At 47.7% G+C, this 20,947-nt stretch overlaps 2 protein-coding genes across 3 annotated transcripts; one reads left to right on the forward strand and one right to left on the reverse strand.

The window, feature by feature from the left end:
- Nucleotides 1-44: 44 nt before the first annotated feature.
- On the forward strand, nt 45-12,068 carry sytl4 (synaptotagmin-like 4). Of its 2 annotated transcripts, none has more exons than XM_023797858.2 (17): nt 45-745; nt 4,642-4,765; nt 4,919-5,134; nt 5,222-5,331; nt 5,509-5,626; nt 6,575-6,718; nt 6,826-6,952; nt 7,038-7,122; nt 7,236-7,342; nt 7,434-7,520; nt 7,657-7,835; nt 8,476-8,578; nt 8,952-9,113; nt 9,194-9,296; nt 9,384-9,504; nt 10,612-10,820; nt 11,194-12,068. In XM_023797858.2, exons 2-17 carry the CDS (start codon nt 4,650-4,652, stop codon nt 11,322-11,324), a joined length of 2,118 nt encoding a protein of 705 aa, XP_023653626.1. In that variant the 5' UTR covers nt 45-745; nt 4,642-4,649; the 3' UTR covers nt 11,325-12,068. The 2 variants fall into 2 exon arrangements, with proteins under 2 accessions (XP_023653626.1, XP_023653627.1); XM_023797859.2 differs by having other exon boundaries at nt 45-468.
- Nucleotides 11,551-20,691, reverse strand: srpx2 (sushi-repeat containing protein X-linked 2). The gene is made up of 11 exons (XM_023797860.2): nt 20,572-20,691; nt 20,206-20,297; nt 15,197-15,277; nt 14,833-15,024; nt 14,359-14,535; nt 13,899-14,025; nt 13,679-13,800; nt 13,267-13,446; nt 13,037-13,173; nt 12,701-12,822; nt 11,551-12,611 (listed from the first exon to the last, which is right to left on the reverse strand). Exons 1-11 carry the CDS (start codon nt 20,658-20,660, stop codon nt 12,431-12,433), a joined length of 1,500 nt encoding a protein of 499 aa, XP_023653628.1. The 5' UTR covers nt 20,661-20,691; the 3' UTR covers nt 11,551-12,430.
- Nucleotides 20,692-20,947: the final 256 nt, after the last annotated feature.

A 20,947-nucleotide genomic window follows, 5' to 3' on the forward strand; every position in this document is an offset into this window, starting at 1 on the left:
TGTTCCCTCAAAAATTACCGAACAATCTTAAATATATTTATCAAAATTCGTGATTTTTAATTGAATGTCCATAGATAAAAATGCTTGACTGTTAATATGCTTCGCTGTAATTGGTTGCCTTTAGAATACCGCTGGCATTTTATTAAACCTTACCGTTGTGTATTTTTCGGGGAGGCGCGCGATGAACTCGTTCGCGGAGGACCGATGATCTTCAGCGGTTAAAGAGTCAGACCGGATCAGAGAGTTGTGGGCACGTCTTCGGATACTTACGGTTTATCATCACGCCGATTCCGCTGTGTGGTTTTCGGCGCTTGTGAGCTGCACCTCGGACATTTTGCTGCGTTCCTTGAACATCTCATATTTTACTTTGTCTCAAAGGGAGAAGTTCAGTAAACAGCGCCTTCAGACTCGAGGCGAAATAAGCACTTGTCATCGTTAATACTGTTAATAATTTACTTTGTTACAGGGGTAAGTGCGACTGGGCGAATGAAATGGGGGGAAGCCAGTTGATCGGTATATAAAAACTGCGAGGTTTTGGGCATAAATAGAATTAAGGGAGGAAGTGTGGGCTGCACCTGTTTGCAAAAGCGGAGGTGGTAGGGAGGCTCTATAGGGCTCCGCTCTGTTCCGCGGCAACAATAAAGGGGGAAAAGTTTGCCGGTCTTCCGCGATAAGTGGCAGCTTTCCTGGTCTTCAGAGTGGGCAGGAAGCGGGAGAAGGAGCGCAACTCCGCCGTGCGAACCGCGTAAGTCACACCGAATCCCTGCTTCTATGTAGCGCTACTCCATGCCGCGCTTCATTACTCTGTGCCTTCTTACACATTAATAGGCTACGTGCTGTTCTGGTTGGTATTGCAGCCGAAGTTAATCCGACATCAGCATTATACGTTAATTCGGACGTCACGTTTCCTAGATTGTACGTGTTTTATTTGCCTGACCACTTACCTATTCTGTATGAATCGTGGGTGGTGGATCTTAATTATGGAAACTTTTTATTTGATCTAATTTCCCGTGTAGAAAATTATTAAGGATTGTAATGTTTCTCTAGGAGGTGGTCATTGTGCTGATCAGATAATTACTTTGGACAGAATGTGCTGTTTGTCTGGGAGGGGACCATTTCGTTCCTGGATAATTCATTAGTGTCCATTTTTTCCACAAATCTGGAAAGGTCTGAACAAGTTAATCGTTTTGAAATCTAAGGAAACGACAGGGAAAGCATTTACAGCGTGATTTCCATGATTACCCCCCACCGTCCGGCCGATTTTATATTTTGTGGTAATTTTTAAATGTTATTTCTATATTTCTAGAGATGTCTCACGAAATATCCGTTTTCCAGTCTAATCGTTCAGAGAAGCTGTCGGGAGCACCGCTGTTTTATTTGACTTGGCATTCCAAAGTTCTTGTTGGTTTCCATCTTTCCGTTACTCTGTACCCTCATCGGCAGTCCGTCTTTCTCGTACGCAGTTTAGAATGTGATCGCTGTGCGTACTGTCACACTCACAGAGATTAGCTCACACACTGGTTACTTGTCACTTTAACTTTTCCCCTGACATAAAAAAGTCCGTCCATTCACTTGTCCCATCACAGTCCAGATCAGATGGGGAGAGGGAGTCACAAAAGTCTGTTACCCTGTCTCTTCTAATGTCATGGCTGGCCTTTGGCTTCTGTAGCACTTGGCTGGCATGGGAGATGTTGCGCTGTGTCACCTTTCCATTTAGAGCAGTGATTACCGACTGCTATGGCTGCACGAATATGACAGAAATCATAATCACGATTATTTTGGTCAATATTGAGATCACAACATTACTCATTGGCTTTGGAAATGCGGTATATTTATTGAACTTTATTTATTGGAAAAAAAATAAACTTGTCTTTTTAACAGTGGATTTCCATGTATTACACAAGACAAAACTGGAGCATCACTGCGAAACAAAATGTGGCATGATCATCGTTTTATCTCAATTATTTTGTTTTTATAATCATTGGAAGCCAAAACTGTAATTGAGATTAAAATTTGATTAACCGCCCAGCCCTACTAACTGGCAGACTCCAGTCTGGTCCAAAACACAATTGAATCCGGGCCACGCGATTATTTTCTGTTCTCCCCCAGTTGGCAGATCTTATTGTTGGGGACCCCCTGCCCACTGGTTGGCAAATTTTATCGTTGGGTGGGATTCCAGTAGCCCCTGGCTTTGTGTTGCCAATGGAATTTTGCCCTCAGGGAAAAATAATGGGGGGACCTTGATATAGAGGATAGGGTTAAAAATGTGGCTGCAGTCAGAATAGTTATAGCCAGAGCCCAGAAGCAGTACTTCATGGATGGTTCAGGCTATAGACGGTAGCCTGGTATTAAAACACAGTATTATAGTAGTTTGTGTATGCAAGTGGAATAAAAGTGGAATGTGACTCCCCGGTCTGCTTTTGGCCAGCATAAGTCACTTGATTATAGGAGTATAAAGCCTAGAGAATTTGTAGCATATAATTGAGGATTCTGATTAATTTGGTGTCTCTTGTCAATAAGTCTGACTAATGACAGCCATGTCTTTCTGTGCTTCCAGTGAAATGCTTTGTATATGATAATTAATAGTGATCAATAAGATGGTGTAATTGATGGTATATTTTGTGTTATTCTTGTATAAGTTGGACTTGTCCACCTCAATAAGAAAGCAGATTAAGGACACACTGGGACTCCTCTTACTGTCTAATATTGCAGCCCTGTTGGGCAGTGGACACTTGTACAGATAATGCCTTCTGCCCTTGGCAGGAATTTAATAAAATCAACCCAGATGCATGTGGAAGCCTTCATGCACCATGACTGAAAAAATGCCCATATGTATGTGTGCTTATTTTACAAAGTCTTGTGGTGTCTTAGGACGGTAGCCATGGGTCCAGCTAAGTGCACCTCCTAACGGTCTAAAGAGTGAATACTGTATGTATACTGAGGGCAGCCTCCTGGCAGCTGTAGCACAGCGTTGTGTGCGATTGTGTGTATTTCTGAGGGGGGTGGGCAGGCAGTCCGATGCCTCGGGGGGCTATCCTTCATTCTCAGGGCAGCCTATGTAGACCAAAGGTTGGGATCTGGCAGAGGGATCTCGCAGGATTTAGGAGGACATGTCAGATGTTGATGAATGGCCTAACCACAGCCCTGGTCCACCCAGACCTTTATGTGCCTTAGAGGGTGGGAACTTCAGGCGAACTGAGCTGCCCTTCATTTCATCTCCTACCCGTCTGATTCCAAAGACTGACCGTTCTGACCCAGTGGGGTCTTTGCTTTTTCTTAACCCTTGCTTAGGATCTGCGTGGTAGCTAAGCTAGGCTCTCGGCCCAGTGCCGTTCAGTCACCTGACATCACCTTCAGTCCGCCTGCATCACTCACCAGTGTGTCAGTAGGACATATCCACACATCCTGGCCTGTTCCTCAAAGTTTATCCCGGGAAGATCAGGGCACACTGGACTGGATACAGAATTAAATCGATTTTCTCCCAATTTCACAGTGGGATTCCGGCACGATGTCAGCAGTGGCGGTTTGCTGAGCCGTCACGCTGCATGCCCATGACCCCATTGAGTGTGTTTACTCTCGCCGACGACTCCCTGCAGACCCGCCCTTCCTGCTCCAGTGAAACTCAAACGCTGCTCAGGCTTTCTGTCACTTAGAAGAGTTAGAGCTCAGCTTGATACAGCAGTTTTCCAATATAGTCCAAGAACCTCCCCATGGTCCTTGCGACAACACCACCTGATTCAGCCGTGAAGGGGACTGGGATTGCTGGGTGTAGTGGTGAAAATGGGTATTTTTATCCTTTCATTTCCATGTCCCATTAAAACATCTCCCTTTCTATCCACTTCATTGGGTGTTGGATGCAACCTGTTTAAATGAAAATAAAAATATGTAATTGTGGTTCCTCTTATTGAATTTACTTACAAAATTTAATGAACATAAAACTGCAAAACTAAACTTAGTCCACTCAAAGTTTCACAGGTTCGACAGTTCCAGTTTGGTTGTGCAAATACAAACACGTTCATGGTCACAGTCACAAACACGGTCAATGACACTCGCACCAGTCTGTTCCTCCTGGTCTGTGTCACCGCCCAGTCTTAAATAGATTTTATTCCTGATTCTCCTGTACAGGGACACACTGAAGCAATAATGAATGCACACTAAATAATAAATAAGACATGCATGCTAAATTCCATTATAAACTCAAGTTAAATGTAGAACAGAATAAATAAACTTCATAACCTGTTCAGGCATTCTTATTATAGGCCGACATAAATCAAAGGCTCCTATACTGGGAACGTGGGTGACATTCCCTCTCGGGATGAGCATACAGGACCTCATCATGTTTGATTTATATTTATAAACCTGACAGGCTGTGGCTGGACACTTTGGACCCCAGAACTTTCCATTTCCCTTTTGGCGTGCTGCCAGTCTAGAGGAGCCCTACAGTCTGGTACTGGTGTCACTGCAGCAAATCTCTCTGCTGTATAAACATACACAACAGTTTACCGTTGTGATTTTCATTCTAGTCTGACTGGAAAAATATTTTGAAAATTTTCCAGTCCATATTTCACGTTATTTGTGCTGCTGACGTGAGTTCAGGAGCAGCTTTTCGGCTGCTGAACAGGACCCCGCTCTCTTGGCCAGGAGCCAGGATGCTGCAGCAGCTGGAGGTCAACGTAGCGTTCTTGACGGACTCGGAGCGCGAGCTGATCCTCGAGGTGCTCCAGCGGGATGAGGAGCTGAGGAAAGCTGAGGAGCAGCGTGTGAGGTGACCCCGCCTCCCCCCCTCCGGTCACCCAGCCCAATATTTTCCTCCCCTAATTACCTCCTCCTGAGAGCATTCCCCAGCCGAACTGGCCTGTCTTCTCCAACCCCGCGTCAAATGCTCCTGTGACTCTTCCTTGTCGCCCCACCCCCGCAGACGGCTGAAGGCGGAGCTCTTGGACATCCGCCGGCGAGGTGCCAAGCGCAGCAGCGGCAGCTACAGCGAGCGCAGTTGTGGCCGTTGCCAGGCAGCTCTGGGGCGTCTGTCTGTCGGTGCCAGCCAATGCTCGGGCTGCAACCATCGCGTGTGCAGCGCCTGCCGCTCCAGCCGGCCCGACGGGTCATGGGCGTGCAGTGTGTGTGCCAAGGAGGCGTGAGTGCACCTCCTGGGGGGTCTCGCCGTTTGACAAGGAAGCGTTTTCCTCTCTGTTTACTATCTCGCTGTGCTTGTTTTTTCCAGAGACCTTAAGAAGACCACTGGAGACTGGTTCTATGACCAGAGGGTGAACCGCTTCCTGGACTCCCCTGGGCATGACATGGTCAGAGTCTCCCTCAGGAAGCGGCCCCAGGGTGAGAACAGGAAGCTGCCCCCAGCCACTTCCTGCAGGAGGAGAATTAGCCTGATAAGCTCCGAAAGGATGCACGTTTCACAGCGATAATAAACTCTTCCTGCCGGGCGTGATGCCTATCGGCTGGTAAGCCATTAGCTTGCCGCTACCTGCTAACGGCTAGCCCACTGCGTTTCAGTGAAGAAGCGCGACACCGTGGGGGCAATGCTCCTGCAGAACGTGGAGATGAATCCCGCCGGCAGGCCCTCGCCGATCCCTCGGCCCAGGCTGAAGGACCAGCTGGGCCTCGACACGAGGTGAGAGCCGCCCAGTGTTTGGCCAACATGGTCCCAGACTCCCCGTGTAAAAGCCTTTTACCTGTATTGGCTAAAATTAGTAACAGCGCTATGGTTGGCTGACCGGCAGAGATTCGGCGAACTACCATCCTGGCGGCACATCTGGCAAAAGTAAATAGGACTTTACACCAAGTGGACAGATGTTTACAAAACTTAAAAATTGCCAAACCAGTGTGCGTCCAGGTTAATTGGCTGTTCTGAAAGAAGGGGGGGGGGAACTCGTGGTGCATTCAGCAAACGTAGGTGTGTACAGGCGGGGGGCAGTGATTGGGCAGCGAGTTTAGCCCCTCCGTGCCCACGATCAGAAGGTCACCAGGTCAAGCCCGGCCTCTGCAGAAAATTCCCATGTCCACGGGCCCTTGAGCAAGGCGCTTTAGCCTCCAGGAGCCACCACACGTAAACTGACCTTGCACTGTGAGCCCCAAGCTATGTTCACGCGAGGCAAAGAGAAAAATTCCAGTGTATCTGTACTTGTGTACTTGTGCAAATGGCAAATAAAGGATTTATCAGAAACTGTAGATGCTTCCTTTCTGGAGACCATTGGTGTGTACAGCAATCTGTTAGGCATGTTTAAGCAGAATCATATTCATCACTGCTGTTTGCTGGGCGGGAAAATGTGAGAGTGTAGGAGGTCGGACAAACGTTTAAGGAAAATAAGCTCTGTCACAGAACTGAGTTCGGACTCCTTTGAAGAAGTGGTGATGAATGGTGTGCAGACTGTCCTCCTTTCTGAGCAGTGAGGCACCTGGCACTGGGCCACTAACCCAGCTCCATGGCCCCTCGCTCTACTGTTACACCTGTAGTAAATGACACACCGTCCAAGTGCTGTGAAGGGAATGGCCACATTTTATTTTAGAAGATGGAAGCCCGTTGGGTTTGGGTTCACATCCTCCTCTCTGTGGACTTCAGCTCTCTGTCGGATGGGTCGCAGCCCCCTGATGGACCAGCTCCAGATCAACAGCAGCGCAGTGACACTGAGTCTGTGGAGAAGGCCAGTCTGAGCAGCAGCCGAACCGGGACTGAATCCTCCCATGGGACTCCGGTCCTGTCCAGGTGAGGCTGAGGTGGGAGGGCGCAGCAGGTCCGGAATACCCTGTCAGCGAGCAGGATGTGGATACTCTGGCTTCAGTTTCCCATGACCCCCTGTCGCCGCCCTACAGGAATGAGGCTGTGCCTGCGGATGGAGGATCAATGGGGCGCTCCAGTCCCGCTGGATCTAGCAAGTCAGTCTTGGATGCCCCCATCAAGCCGGGCAACTCCTCCAGTAGCACTTCGGACCTGGACCCGGTGAGACGACCATGCCTGTATGCAGGCCATACCACCCAAAGCTCACTGTTCACACCCCTCCCAACCATAACCTGCTTTTTTTCAGTCAGTAACACCCTGCCCAGTACCAACAGTGTCTGAAGAAGATAAGCTGTTCAAGAGGAGTACCAAACGAGTCCAGAAGCCTGGGGGTGAGACACTGGAGCCTGCAGTGAGGGAGACCTTGACCGCTTGGTAAGTGTGGGGAGAGGAAGTGACATGCTGAGCTGTCATCTGTACTTCCTTCCTTTCGGGTTCCTCCCAGAGAGTAACTGGCCCACCTCAGTGCTGGACCTGCGTGAGGCGGGGTCAGAGATAGACGAGGGCTCCATGAGAGATCGGAGCAAGTCCGTGCCAGGGCTCAACATGCAGGTGAGTGCTGGGGGGGGGCGATCCTTATTTTCAATTTGCTTTAGACAAACTTGAGGGTACGTCTTGGCCCGTTGTGACATCTCCAATTCAGGAGGAAGAGGAGGATGAGGACATTGACAGCCTGGTTGAGATCCACAGGAAGAATGCAGGCAGAAGCACGTACAGCCTTCGAAGCAAGGTGTGTCCACCCACCCAGCATCTGTGCGAAATCCCTGCGTGAAATTACAATGTTATGAAAGCCTGCCCTTTATTGGTCATTGAGGGTCATGTGAGTATCCCAGGGCCTGTGGATTGGCTGTGATTTTTTCCCCCAGAGCACGATGGGCAGTCTGATGAGCGTGTACAGCGAGGCAGGAGACTACGACACGGTCGACGTCAGTGGAGACATCATATTCTCCCTCCATTACGACGACCGCTCGCAGACCCTGTCCATCCTCATTAAGGAGTGCCGCAGCCTGGCTTATGGAAACGCTGCCAAACATCGCTGTAACCCGTGAGTGTGACCAGAAGCCATTTCAGATTAAGTGAATAATTGAACAAGGTACATTTTATGTAAATATTGAACTATACAACTAAATGAAGTATATCATAATGTATGTAATCATGTAGTGTATGGTTTTAGACATGCTGTTCTTCAGAAATGCTGTCTCCTTGGTATAAACTTTACAGTAGCTAACTGGTGCCTTTCAATTGTCCATCAAGTATGATGGTCCCCTGCAATGGACTGGCACCACATCCCTGGTACAAACCCGTCTTGTGCCCTGTGCTGCCTGGATAGGCTCCAGGCCCCCTGCAATCCTGGCCTAAAATCCAACAAGTTATCCGGCTAAGCAGGAAATCCGGCTGTGTGAGAAGTGATTCGAAGATCCATCCATCCATTTTCTGTAACTGCCTACCATATTCAGGGTCATAGGGGGTCTGGAGCCTATTCCACAGGCTATGGGTGCAGGGCAGGGAACAATCCATGATGGGGTGCCGACCCATCACACACACCATGCGTGGTTAGATGAGATATATAAATAATAAAATAATAATAATAGGTAAAGCGGTATTGAGAATTTGAGAATTTCTCTCAGGTCTCCTCTCCTTCAGTTTGGTTTTGTCCACTGTACAGACTCCATGTTGTTCCATAGGTATGTAAAATGCTACCTGCTCCCAGACAAGTCCCGGCAGAGCAAGAAGAAGACCACCGTCAAGAGCAACACGGTCAACCCCATTTACAACGAGACCCTGAAGGTACCGGCCAAAGCTATAGTTCGCTCTCCGCTAATTGCCAGACTCGTCCACCTGCAGCTACCTCGTCAACCTTCATGAGACAATTAGCTGGAATGTTGACATTTAAGATGAGAAGAATTTCTGTCCTGGGCGCCTGAATGACAGGCAAATATTGATTCTGTACCTGCCCTTTATTAATCCAGCGTAAACACCAGGTAGGACAGCAGTTTAAGAAACACGAAACCCGTTTAAATAACCACTAGAGCCAGTGTAAATGATTACCAGATACGTTGGTCTGTGTGGAGAGCAGATGACATACTGGGATCACCAGAAGTGAACCTCCTACCATTCTTCTCCTTCCTCTGTTTCGCTCTCTTCTTCTGCTGTGCCCCAGTACTCCATCAGTCGTTCCCAGCTGGTCACACGGTCTCTCCAGTTGTCTGTTTGGCACCATGACCGCTTTGGCCGCAACGCCTTCTTGGGGGAGGTGGAGTTGCCACTGGATTGCAGGGACCTGAACTCCAGCCACGAGGAGTGTGTGCCGCTTCGACCGAAGGTAAGCCGCACTCGCGCACCTGGGATGCCGAAACGGATCAGCTCCTTAACCCCCGGTGTTCTGGCCCCCATCTGCTGCAGGTCTCTGCCACATCACAGTCTGCTTTCGCCCAGTACAAGGGGGAACTGATGATTTCCCTGAAGTTTGTTGCCGCAGGCGAGGTGTCCTCAGACACCGCCAAAGGTCCGTCCACAGAAGCGAGTCACACAGCCTTGGCCTTCATGTGTCATTAATGTTGATGTCCTCCCAACAAGCTTTCTATTTCCCAAGGTAAGGACAAGAAGAAGAAGAAGACCAAGGATGAAGGTGGAGAGCTTCATGTCCTGATCAAGGAGGCCAAAAACCTAACTGCCATGAAAAAGGGAGGCATCTCTGACTCCTTTGTGAAAGGGTGAGAGGGCAGCCATCTTACACTATATTGCCAAAAGTATTGGGACACCTGCCTTTACACACACATGAACTTTAATGACATCCCATTCTTAATGCATAGGCTTTAATATGGAGTTGGCCCGCCCTTTGCAGCTATAACAGCTTCAACTCTTCTGGGAAGGCTGTCCACAAGGTTTAGGAGTGTTTATGGGAGTTTTTGACCATTCTTCCAGGAGAGCATGTGTGAGGTCAGGCACTGACGTTGGACGAGAAGGCCTGGCTTGCTGTCTCTGCTCTAATTCATCCCAAAGGTGTTCTATAGGGTTGAGGTCAGGACTCTGTGCAGGCACGTCAAGTTCCTCCACACCAGACTCGCTCATCCATGTCCTTATGGACCTTGGTTTGTACACTGGTGTGCAGTCATGTTGGAACAGGAAGGGGCCATCCCCAAATTGTACCCACATAGTTGAAGCTGAAAAAGAGCATGAAATTGTCCAAAATGGCTTTGAATGTTGCAGCATTATGAGTTCCTTTCACTGGAATTAAGGGTCCAGCCCAACCCTTGCAAAACCAACCCCACACCATAATCTCCCCTCCACCAAACTTTACACTTGGCACAATGCAGTCAGGCAAGTACCGTTCTCCTGGCAACCGGCAAACCCAGAGTCATCCATCGGATTGCCAGACAGAGAAGCGTGATTTGTCACTCCAGAGAACATGTCTCCACTGCTCTAGCGTCAGTCCAGTGGTGGCGTGCTTTACACTACTGCATTGCACATGGTGATGTAAGGCTTGGATGCAGCTGCTCGGCCATGGAAACCCATTCCATGAAATTCTCTATGCAGTGTTCTTGAGCTAATCTGAAGGCTACAGGGAGTTTGCAGGTCTGTAGCTATTGATTCTGCAGACAGCTGGCGACTCTGCACACTGTGCACCTCAGCATGCGTTGTCCCCGCTCTCTGATTTTACGTGGCCTACCACTTTATGGCTGAGTTGCTGTTGTTCCCAATTGCTTTCACTTTGTTATAATACAACTAACAGTTGACCATGGAATATTTAGTCGTGAGGAAATTTCATAAATTAGGATGCCACCCGTGCAATAAATTATCAAATTGTTCCATGCATTCAGGTACCTGCTGCCGGACAAGACGAAGGCCACAAAGAGGAAGACACCCGTGGTGAAGAAAACCCTCAACCCACACTATGATCACACCTTTGTGTACAAGGGCCTGAGCTTAGAGCAGCTGCAAGGCATGTGTCTGGAGCTGACTGTGTGGGACCGGGAGGCCATGTCCAGTAACGACTTCCTGGGAGGTGTCCTTCTGAGTTCAGGACCAGGTGAGCACATGCCAAGGGTACGAAGTTTGACTGTTCACGCCACACTTTAAGCACATACCTAAGATGCTTGAAAATAATAATCTACATCAGCGTGTGAAATCCTGTTCCTGCAATCCCATGATCCTCTGCAGGTCCCAGAATCATAGAGAAACCAGAGTATATGGTTACCTACATTAAACTGGGCTCATTAATTAACAATTAAAAATTTAATGGTTTGACTGGCAACAAATCCCAGCAGTGTCTCGAGCCAGATAAGAACATCAGGCACCCTAGGTATGATAGTCATACTGGGGTGCTGATGGCTGTGCCATAAGAAGGGAGGAGTCAGGAAAGGGGCGGGGCCATACTGTATATGACCACCTTTTTGCCGCAGGTGCCATGCAGGAAGTCTCAGTGGATTACACAGAGGATGAGGCCTGCCTTTGGAGGAAGATGATGCAGTACCCTGGCTCGTGGGCAGAGGGCACCCTCCCATTGCGCTCCTCCATGGGCAACATCAAATGAAGATGCCAGAATGGAACAGAAGCTGTCCATACGCTTTTAACCAAATTTTGCTTAACCCCCCCCCCACCACCACCACCTCCGTCTGCAATAAAGCATGTGATTTCAGGGGATGGGAGCGGGAGTCCCACAATTCAGAGGGACAGGGGCCTGTAGCTGTAATTCTGTGGGTTAGCAATAGTGACTCTGCAATTTCTTTATCCTCTACCTGTGGAATAGAAGGACCTAATCAAGGGCTTTAACTTTAATGCACAATCACAAGTTTATTCTGCCAAAGAACTTATTGTTACGCATTTAAAAATTTGTTAGCATTAACAATAATGCTATTATTAATTTTAATCTTTAGAAAGACAGATGCATCTTTTCTGGAGTTTTTGCTCGCAGTATGGCGGGGGGGTGGGGTGGTCGGCGTCTGCAGAGCTTTGCTGAGATGGGCTCCTCTGCGTCTCCGTGCCGGACAGCCCTGGGGGGTCTGTGACTTCCGTAATGTCATCAGCTTCGGAGGGTGACGGACGAGCAGCTGCAATGTTCATCTTTCCATAGCAAAAGCACTTTGGACTGTTACCTTCAAACGTTAGATGTTTCTCCCTTTGGCTGTCAGGTCACAGATGTATTTTTGTTTATATTAAAAAAAAATTGATTTTTATTCAATATACATAGAAAACAACCAATTACCAAGGGATTGGAAGGTAGTTGTATGCCGATATATCAAATTGTTGTCTTAATAAATAAGTATATTTAACTTCAGGGCCAGTGCCTGTCCACTTATAAGTCAGGGCATCTAGAGAGTCCTGCCATCTCATCCCTGGCACTCTGCTTGTGTACATATCTGTTAATAATATTACTAATTTCTACTTGATGCAAATCGCTGGACTTTAACATCCGGACACACAGTGGACTAACTGACACACCTATTGCACTGTTAGTTCTGCCCACTGGGGGGAGACCGACAAAGGAAGTATTGTGTAAGTTTCAGTAGATTCTAGACCAGCGTCACTAAGCAAAAAGCCTGTCCCGACCCCTAGGGAGTTCCTTGAACATGTGGTCCAAAGTCAGCCACCAGAGGGCAGCCTAGTACATAAAGCCACCTTCCTGTAGCAACTGGTAGCTCAGTCACACAAGTCCCTGTACTCGTCCAGTTGGTGGCGCTGTTCTTCATTCAGCAGGTACATGTCGATGAGGGAGTAGAGCTCATCTGAGGAGGTGGGGTCAACTAAACGCTCACGGTCCACGCCCCGCTTGTCCAGGAGCACCATGGAGAAGTACGTCCTGGAGATTCTCAGGTTCTGCCTGCCAGGGTCAAAATGACAGGTCAGTGTCTCCCCAGGAAAGCCAGGTGTGATGTGAGCTCCGGCGCCCAACAGTGCAGCCACTCTTACCGGAGACCTCTGATCACTTCAGGCTGGAGGGGCCGACCCTTCAGGTAGCCCACGGCATGTGGGGCCCGTCCCACCAGCTCGATGACGGTCACCTCCCTCATGTCCAGTCCACACTCCGCTTTCTGTGGGGGTACCAGCCACCAAAACCTGAGTTTTATGGTCAGAAGCTGGGAGGTGTCGTCATGGTCCTGGAGGGGGCAGTGTCTGGTGTGTGTAGGTGGGGGGGGGGGTGAAGGGGGGACTGGAACCAACGTGCCACCCTCCAGGACCCAGAATGAACACATCCGGTCAAAGTATCTCCGAGCTGGTCCCTTCATTGTGGGGTAGTGGACGTACCTCCAGCATCAGCTTCTGGAGGCCATAGTACTGGTCAGTACTGCTGGGAGACGAAACGACGAGTAGGTTCCTCTTCAGGTAGAACTGGTCCAGCAGGGCGGCGGCAGTCCTGACATCCGTTGTGATGATGGGCAGTTCTGCAAACACAGGCCACGCTCAGCTCTGTATATTTCACTGTATGCAGTGGCGACCAGGGAGCCTGTGCATGCCAGTGCATGGGGGGTACTCACGCACGCACATCGGCGCCTCCCCAGACCAGCTGCAGTCAGACAGACACGTGCGCAGGGCGGGGCCCTGCCTCTCGTAGCCAGCCCCACAGTGGTACTCGCACTCCGTCCCGTAGTTATCCCCGTCGGCAGAGCAGGTGAGGCGTCCGTGCAGTGGGGCCACAAGGGCGGGACATCTCCTCACTGGGGGAGGGCAGAGTACAGACACAGTGACGCCTGTTGTTTTGCCCCTGTCTCTGTCACAGCACCACTGTCCCACACTGCATATTTGCAGTGTAAGCTTTTCCACACTGCTACACCCCCCCCCCAACCACACAATGGCAAGGAAGCTTCTCCTCCTCTTGTCAAAGTAGAAATAGAAATAATTACCTCCCCCCCTGTCCAAAATCACCCCCCCCCCCCCCCGATGTCCTACCCTCCACTCGAACGATGAATTTGCAGGAGGCTTTGTTCCTGGCCTGGTCGTAAGCTTTGTACTGGATAACGTGCACCCCCTCCTCAAAATGGGAACCCGAATTTGGACCCACAAGTATCACTCTGCGGTAGCAGAAACAAAGACCATGTTAGCGACCCTCCGCCCCCACAGAAATGAAAGGGAATATCCTTTCCCCGCAAACAGGCAACAGATCCCATACTCTACTGCAGAGACGTCAGCGGTATCCTTGACAACGGGGGCATCCCAGGACACCTTTGCAGTCAGCTTGCCTTGCTCAGCAACTCGCACCCGTGACAGGGGGCACTGGATTTTCGGTGGGTCCCGATCTATAGAGAGACAGTTTAGTGGCATATTCTCTTCTTTAGGCAGCTGGTTGGGAGCTGCATTTGGATCAGTTACATGTACACCTTCTTTCTGAGAATAGCTCTGTTAACTTTGAAGATTGTGAAATGCTCCTTGGAAAGATCTGGGCCATAGCAACAAGGCCCCATCCCAAGATGGGGGTGGGGGCGGCCTGAAGTGTTCTAGGTCACAGTGACTGAGGCTCAGATGACCATACTCAGCGTGCTGTAAACAAAAGGAGTTCATGTGCAGCCTGCATCTTTCAGCATCTCCCTGCCTGCTCAGGATCACGGCCCAGGCCTCGAGGCAATCGTCACCTGTACAGGTGGGCTCCCTGCTGCTCCACTGTCCCCCCTCCAGGCAAATACGGGTGTGGTCGCCCTCCAGATGGTAGCCGGGGTTGCAGATGTAGCTGCACCTGGAGTTCACCAGCACGCTGTCGGTGCAGCTGTAGGTGCCATGAAAGATCAGCGGCAGCACACGGCAACGCACCTCTGCGGGGTTGTCATGGCAACAGGAAGAGTTTATTTAAATGAGTGGCACCAGTGGGTGGAGCTTATACTCTCCCACTTACCTGGGAAGAGAAGATACTGTGCTGGTTCTGGAAACACTACAAACACAAAACCGCCTGAAGCCAAATGAATCAAATTTCTTTATTTTATGTTAGTGTTTTTAATCCTCTCTGTTATCATTATGGGATGCTGCTGGGCGTCATCACCCATTAGCTTTCGCTGGGACGTTCGCGGTAACCATGGAAACCACACACAACCCGCTCGGGCGGGCCCACTTACGGCGGCAGTGCGCAGTCCCCGACCAGCGGCGGTTTGGCATGCACTGCACGGACGAACGGCCCAGCAGCCGGAAGCCGCGATCGCAGGTCAGCTCGCAGCGGGTGCCCAGAGTGCTGCGGTAGTAGCCCCCACGGGGGGAGAAGCAGGTGACCTCTCCGTTCCTAAGGCTCAGGGGGTGGCACCACCGTGGCTCTGTCATGGGGGGGGCGAGGGACAGACAACTCTCTCAACCACCTGTTAACAGCAGTCCAGGCCATGGATCCTCATACCGATACAACTCCTCGGGTCATAATTCCGCTAAGGTTCTCCTGTTAACGGTATGTGAAGGAGAGAGAAAGAGCAAAAGCGAACACTCCTTACGTACCTTTATAGTCAAGCTGGGGGGTATAGTACTCCTCTTCCAGTGTGACCTCATTGTGATGGTACTGCTCAGTTATCCCAGAACCTTGGTGTGACAACAGCCTGCTGTTAGAACTTTCCAGAACTGCTCAAGGCAAAACAGGAAGTGAGTGTAACAATAAGTGATTCATCCATGAATACCATCATTGTTTTTTGGTTTATTTTTTGTGGTTCATTTTGAAATTATGATCTATAAGAGACTATTGTAAAAAGTACATAATGCTTAAAATGGTTCATTCTAAAAATGAAACACACAGTAAATTGGTCAAAAATGAGTTCCCTGGCTTTTTCCTGTAGAAAACAAATCCCACCTCTGACTGTGGTTTCAGACAAAGCTGCAATATAAATCAGCTAGAAACACACCTGCGTTTGTCATTAGAGGAAGGAGAGAGACTCCCTGAGTTTGAGTCCAAAGGTTCTGAATTTCCACACTACCACTAGGAATCATTGGGATGCCAGCCACATTTTTGATAAGTCACAGTGATCCAAAAAGGGGGAAAATATCTGGGACTTACAGCCTACTGCCATGGGTGTGTTTCCAGGATCTACAGAGCTGGACCTGTAGTGTCTGTCTGCTTGTGCTAAAATCAACCCTGAACCTGGAATATGGAGCCACGTATCACTGGCAGAACATTCCAGCGTCCTGGAAATGGAGGGAAACGAGACCCTGTGACGGCATTCCCAATTGGACTCCTTTGCTATACTAATTCGCAAGAACACCATGTAGATGCACTTAAATTATCTGGATTTGTGCCAGTGCCCCCTTCAGGAAAATGGTGGTAGTGTACTTGGATTTCACCCACAGTTTTCCATTTCTTGTGCTACGTGGAATTTTCCACTGCAGACTGAAAGGGGACTGGCAGATGTGTACTAACCCCCTTCCCCCTCCCCATCATACGCTTTGTCATCAGTGTATAGAACCACAAAATATTTATTTCTTCCAAACTGAAGAGCTGCATTACTAGCACCACCCCCCTCCTGCCCCCCCCCCACCAGGAAATGTGGTTCGCTCTATTTTTAGCTCCTAATTTCCCCGAAAAGATATACTCAATTCTGCTCTTGATCCTGGGGTGACGATCTCACTCTGGTAACAGCTGATTTGCCCATGTCTAACCAAAGACTAGTCATTAGTTTAACGCAAACAAGGAATCCAGCGGTGATAGGAACTTTGGCACGTCAAACCTGGCAACTTTGTAAACATGACTGATCAGTCCTTGTTTTACTTTTCTAGCTTTTTGACACAACTAGCAGTCCGTTCCCCTCTTTGGAGTTAAAGATTGCGGGTTTTTTTTTCATACTTCCTCTGGTCTCCTTTCCAGAGACAGGGGGAACGTGTGATAGCATATTCAGCGCCGCTGGAATGCACAGTCGACACACTGTAGACGCGACGCAAGCCAAGCAGACACCTCCACCTCACGGGAAACATGGAGTTTCGAGCTGCTCCAAACAGGAAACAGAAATAGAATTGGGGAGTCCCAATCCACATAACCAATGCATCATCAGACCAAGTGAAGGAACAGAACAAAGGCCTTTGACAGGGTGAATACATAATGTATTTTTTCCCAGAATCAACCCCACCGCCGCCAAATAGCCAGCTGGTGGCGCTCACGGACCAGCTGGGTCCCATGGCTAGCTGACAACAGCCTCGAGGTGCACTTCGGCACCACGGCAACCAAGCGCATTTATGTTCCCAGTAAGTCACATGACACTTTGTCATGGCGACATGCTTCTGGCTCCTTAACCAAAGGGGCGTGTCCTAGTAAGACCATTGATTTGCAGGGTGGGCCGACAGCCCTGATCTGAGCCAACATGCTACTGATAAAAACTCGCCTGCAGAAATAACAACATCTGCTAGAAATGTTCAGAGCAAACACTGTTCCTTCAACCTGGAAAAAAAAATCACGAGATACATCTTTTAAGTGCCTCCATCCATCCATCTTCCAACATCTTCTCCAACACAGAATCACAGACTTTAAGGTGCAGATTTTATGAAAGTTTTAAACTTTGTTCCCTCAGAGTGGAACTATATTTTACAGAATAGCATGCTGCAGAATGCCTGTTTACAAAGGCTGCGTGAGAAGGCCATTAGGATTTGAGGGGCTCTCATAAAACACGAGAATGGTTCCCGGAGTGGCAGCCTGAGCTGCGTACCATTGGTGGGAGCCCAAGCCAGGTACCACTGGCCTATGGCAGGGCACAGCTGGCCTTCTGCTTTCACTCTGGTGGGAAGCAGTGTGACTGTATCTGCTCATGCCACTCAGCTGTGTTGCCAAGCAAGTAGCCAATGGGTCTGGTGGGTGAGGTGTGGGCAGCTCTGAAGAAAGGGCAGGCGGGAGGCTTGGGGGCGAAAAAGCAGGGGTGTCTGTTTCTGCCAGGCCTTGGGTCAGGCCCTTACAACACGTCAAGCCGCCTTCAGCGTTACGGAGATTTTAATTGTGCACTGATTATCGTCTGACAGAAAAAGAGGGAGACGTCTTATCTTCGCTTTTCATCTTTGGCATGCAGGATGAGAAGTTTAGGAGGAGGATGTTTGCTTAATGACAAATTCATCATAAGCCGACAGACATTAAAAAAACCTAGCAGTCTTACTAAATGTAGTGCCAGGTTTTTATCATTTGCTTTAGATTTCCGTTCATATGTGTCATCCGCTTGTCCAGTACAGGGTGCCCAAGGGGACCAGAGATGGCATCCGATAATGAAGAATGTACACTATTTAAAGACCCTGCTAAATCGAATCATAAACCTTTAGATTGTTCCACCAGGTGTGGTTATCATGGCTCAACCATATGATGGACATCGCCGTTGCATTGACAGAAAACCACACTCACAAAGCATCAGAAATGAAAGATTTGTCAATGACAGACCGAAATCTGTGCAGCATTTCACGCAAACCCTTGGTGATGAGCTTCGCCTGCAGGGCTGCATATTCCCACCAGCTTTAAAAGGAGGGATTCAATTTTACTTTCACATCACTGATCCTCAGCATCTCTAGATGCCCATGTCACCCAAGCAGACGCTAAATGTTCAGTGATGGGAGAAATAAGTTCTGAAAACTGCACTGGGGAGGTGGGACCTCCCTGCCTTGATTTAATCCCAGAGCCAATAGAGCAACAAACCAGGAGGATTAAACCAGTCTGCAGTCAACAGCAGACAGTAATCACAGGTTTTAAAATCTCACTGGGCCCTGAATTGCTGCACGGTCTCAGATATCACAGATATTCAGGCACCTTAAAAACCTGTTATAGGAAACAGATGAATAAGACAGCAAACAGGTCACCTTCACAACCCTGCTTTTGCTGAGATGCTTGGGTGACATTGTGCTGTTTAATTATGGCTCTTCCCAGGCACTTGCACCAGAGGGAGGGCAGATGCCAGAATTGTGTGTATAATTAACAATAAAATAAATGGTTTACCACTGCCACGCACACAAATGGCATATGTTAGTCACTGGCACTTCAGGATCTAAACCTGCCGATTTCAGAAAGGTTATAACAAGACGGGGTATTCTTATCAATATAATCAATGTCGGTACTTTAAAAAAAAAACAAAGGCATATGTTGTGTAAGATAAATACTTCATGTTTTAAAGCACGATGAATTTCCCCCCAGTGGTTCTGCTTCCATATGCAGAATGACTGGGACTTGGGCTCTTATGTTGTTTTTCCACCGTGGAGTCGATGCATGCCGCACCACAAAGGTTCATTTTTCCACTACCACGTGAAGGTTATACCCGCGCTCCAGAGTGCGAAGCCTCAGACCCGCCCCCGTCTATGACGTTCGGATCGTGATTGGCTAGACGCTATTTCATTGCACATCTAACGAGAGTCTTATAGACGATTTATGTTTGGTGTGGCGCAATTTATGAAAGTTGTTTTAATGCGGTAAAAGAAAAAGTGAAACTAGTCTAATTTTCAAGCTCGTAAGCCAAACCATCTAGATGTTTTAGATTATTTTTCCATTGAGACACAAGGTTTCAGCACAAAATTAATTATCTTTCTTGTTTACCATTCACAGCACTTGTGGGCCTATTATTTGTGAAATTAACATGCGGTGCGTTTAAGCATGGGAAAAACCAAGCAACGGGTTTAGATACTTTTTATATATTTTTTTATTTTGTTTTCTTACATTTTAATGATGCATTGATATTTTTATGTAAGGGTATTTGGATGTTGTATATCAGCAATTAAAAAAAGGCTTTTAGTACATCACTGTTTTACAGTCATGGTGAAAAGAAAAATTGATTTATCATTTTAAAGAAATCATGCTAAACAGAGTTAGTAATTGTCACAGCCTTGTGAATAATAATCATTAAAACTTTACTGGCAATCACTGATTTCTCCTAGAGCTATTCTGCATTTCTTTCCCTCGTGTCTTCTACCTTTTTCAACATATTTCGTTTTATAACATTCAATTTTACTTGTACTTTTGTTCCCAACTCCCTATTAAGCATTTTAGGATTTAATTTAATGTAAGGACCACGTGGTAGACCTCTCCGTTGAGGCGTTAACTACATCCGTTCTGTGTAATAAAACCGGACCGGGGATTACAAAAAAACTAAACACCGATTGGAACTTTGGTCAATTTCCAAGAATTGTTATAGTAAGTATGGATGCTGTGGGGGTGGGGTAGACAATGCACAATATCCTTATAGGAAACAGTGAGCAGTGAATGCCAAAATTTTCACACTGTCTTCACGGTCCTGAAGTAGCTTCATCACTTAGTACAAGAAGCTGGCAGACGCTACAACAGCTGCTTCTAATACAAGACACAAACTCTGTCTGCATGAAAATCATACACAAGCAGAAAAGGGGTGACTAAGAGAGCTGCAAGTAAAGCACGCCAACGACAGTTAAGTCTGAATGTGTTCAAGCACATTTTTATAGGACATCAACAGAAGTACAACATAATGCAAAGTAATTCATCACACAGGTCAGAGAACAGAGAAGGATTCCTCTTTAACACAGTAAAGACATACCATCGTTTCGAGCAGCAACCTCCGCCAAAGCGCACACTTTCAGGAATAAAAGAAAATGAAGATTTGCCATTTCAGTTCCTCGATGCGAATTACTGTGATGAGAGAAAACGGAAGAAAAGTATCATTCCAAAAGCAATCATTTTTCTGTTTCAGAAAGGAAAACACTGAACGTACGCGTGAAAATTATTTAATATTTTTTTTACGTGACAGTAACAAAAGCATTATTACACCGCTAGTTGGAGGACGATCGAAATCTTTAGAGATGAGTAATTGCTGAAGATTTGTTCATTCCATAAATGCAAAATAAAATGCTCACATTGTGACGTTAAATTGCAATAAAGCACAGGTAGAGTTACAGTCGCCTACCTCTGGTATTCGCCGTTAGATGGTTGCGCTGCTTCGCACTTCGTGTAACTGACTCGCCCGCCGCTAGGGACAGTTGTTACGGTCTTCATCTGGGGCCTCGGCGTTTCGGTTTTTAAAGGAACAAGGCCCTAAATGAAATTCACAGGAAAAAAAGCTGTATGATATCGTGTTTTGGTGGTGTTCTTTTTGCTGCTCAGAATACATATTTATAAAAAAGGATAAAATAAGAATAGCCTAGCGTGCAATCAAAAGGCAAACCGAAGTTAAGAATTGAAACAAAACACTACAGTAGGGTGTACAACTCATTTCATATTCATAACGATATTATAACTACACATGCAATTGTGTAAAATGAAAAATCAAGAAAATTCTTTAC

Source organism: Paramormyrops kingsleyae, chromosome 10, assembly GCF_048594095.1.
Source record: "Paramormyrops kingsleyae isolate MSU_618 chromosome 10, PKINGS_0.4, whole genome shotgun sequence".
Classification (NCBI taxonomy): Eukaryota; Metazoa; Chordata; class Actinopteri; order Osteoglossiformes; family Mormyridae; genus Paramormyrops; species Paramormyrops kingsleyae.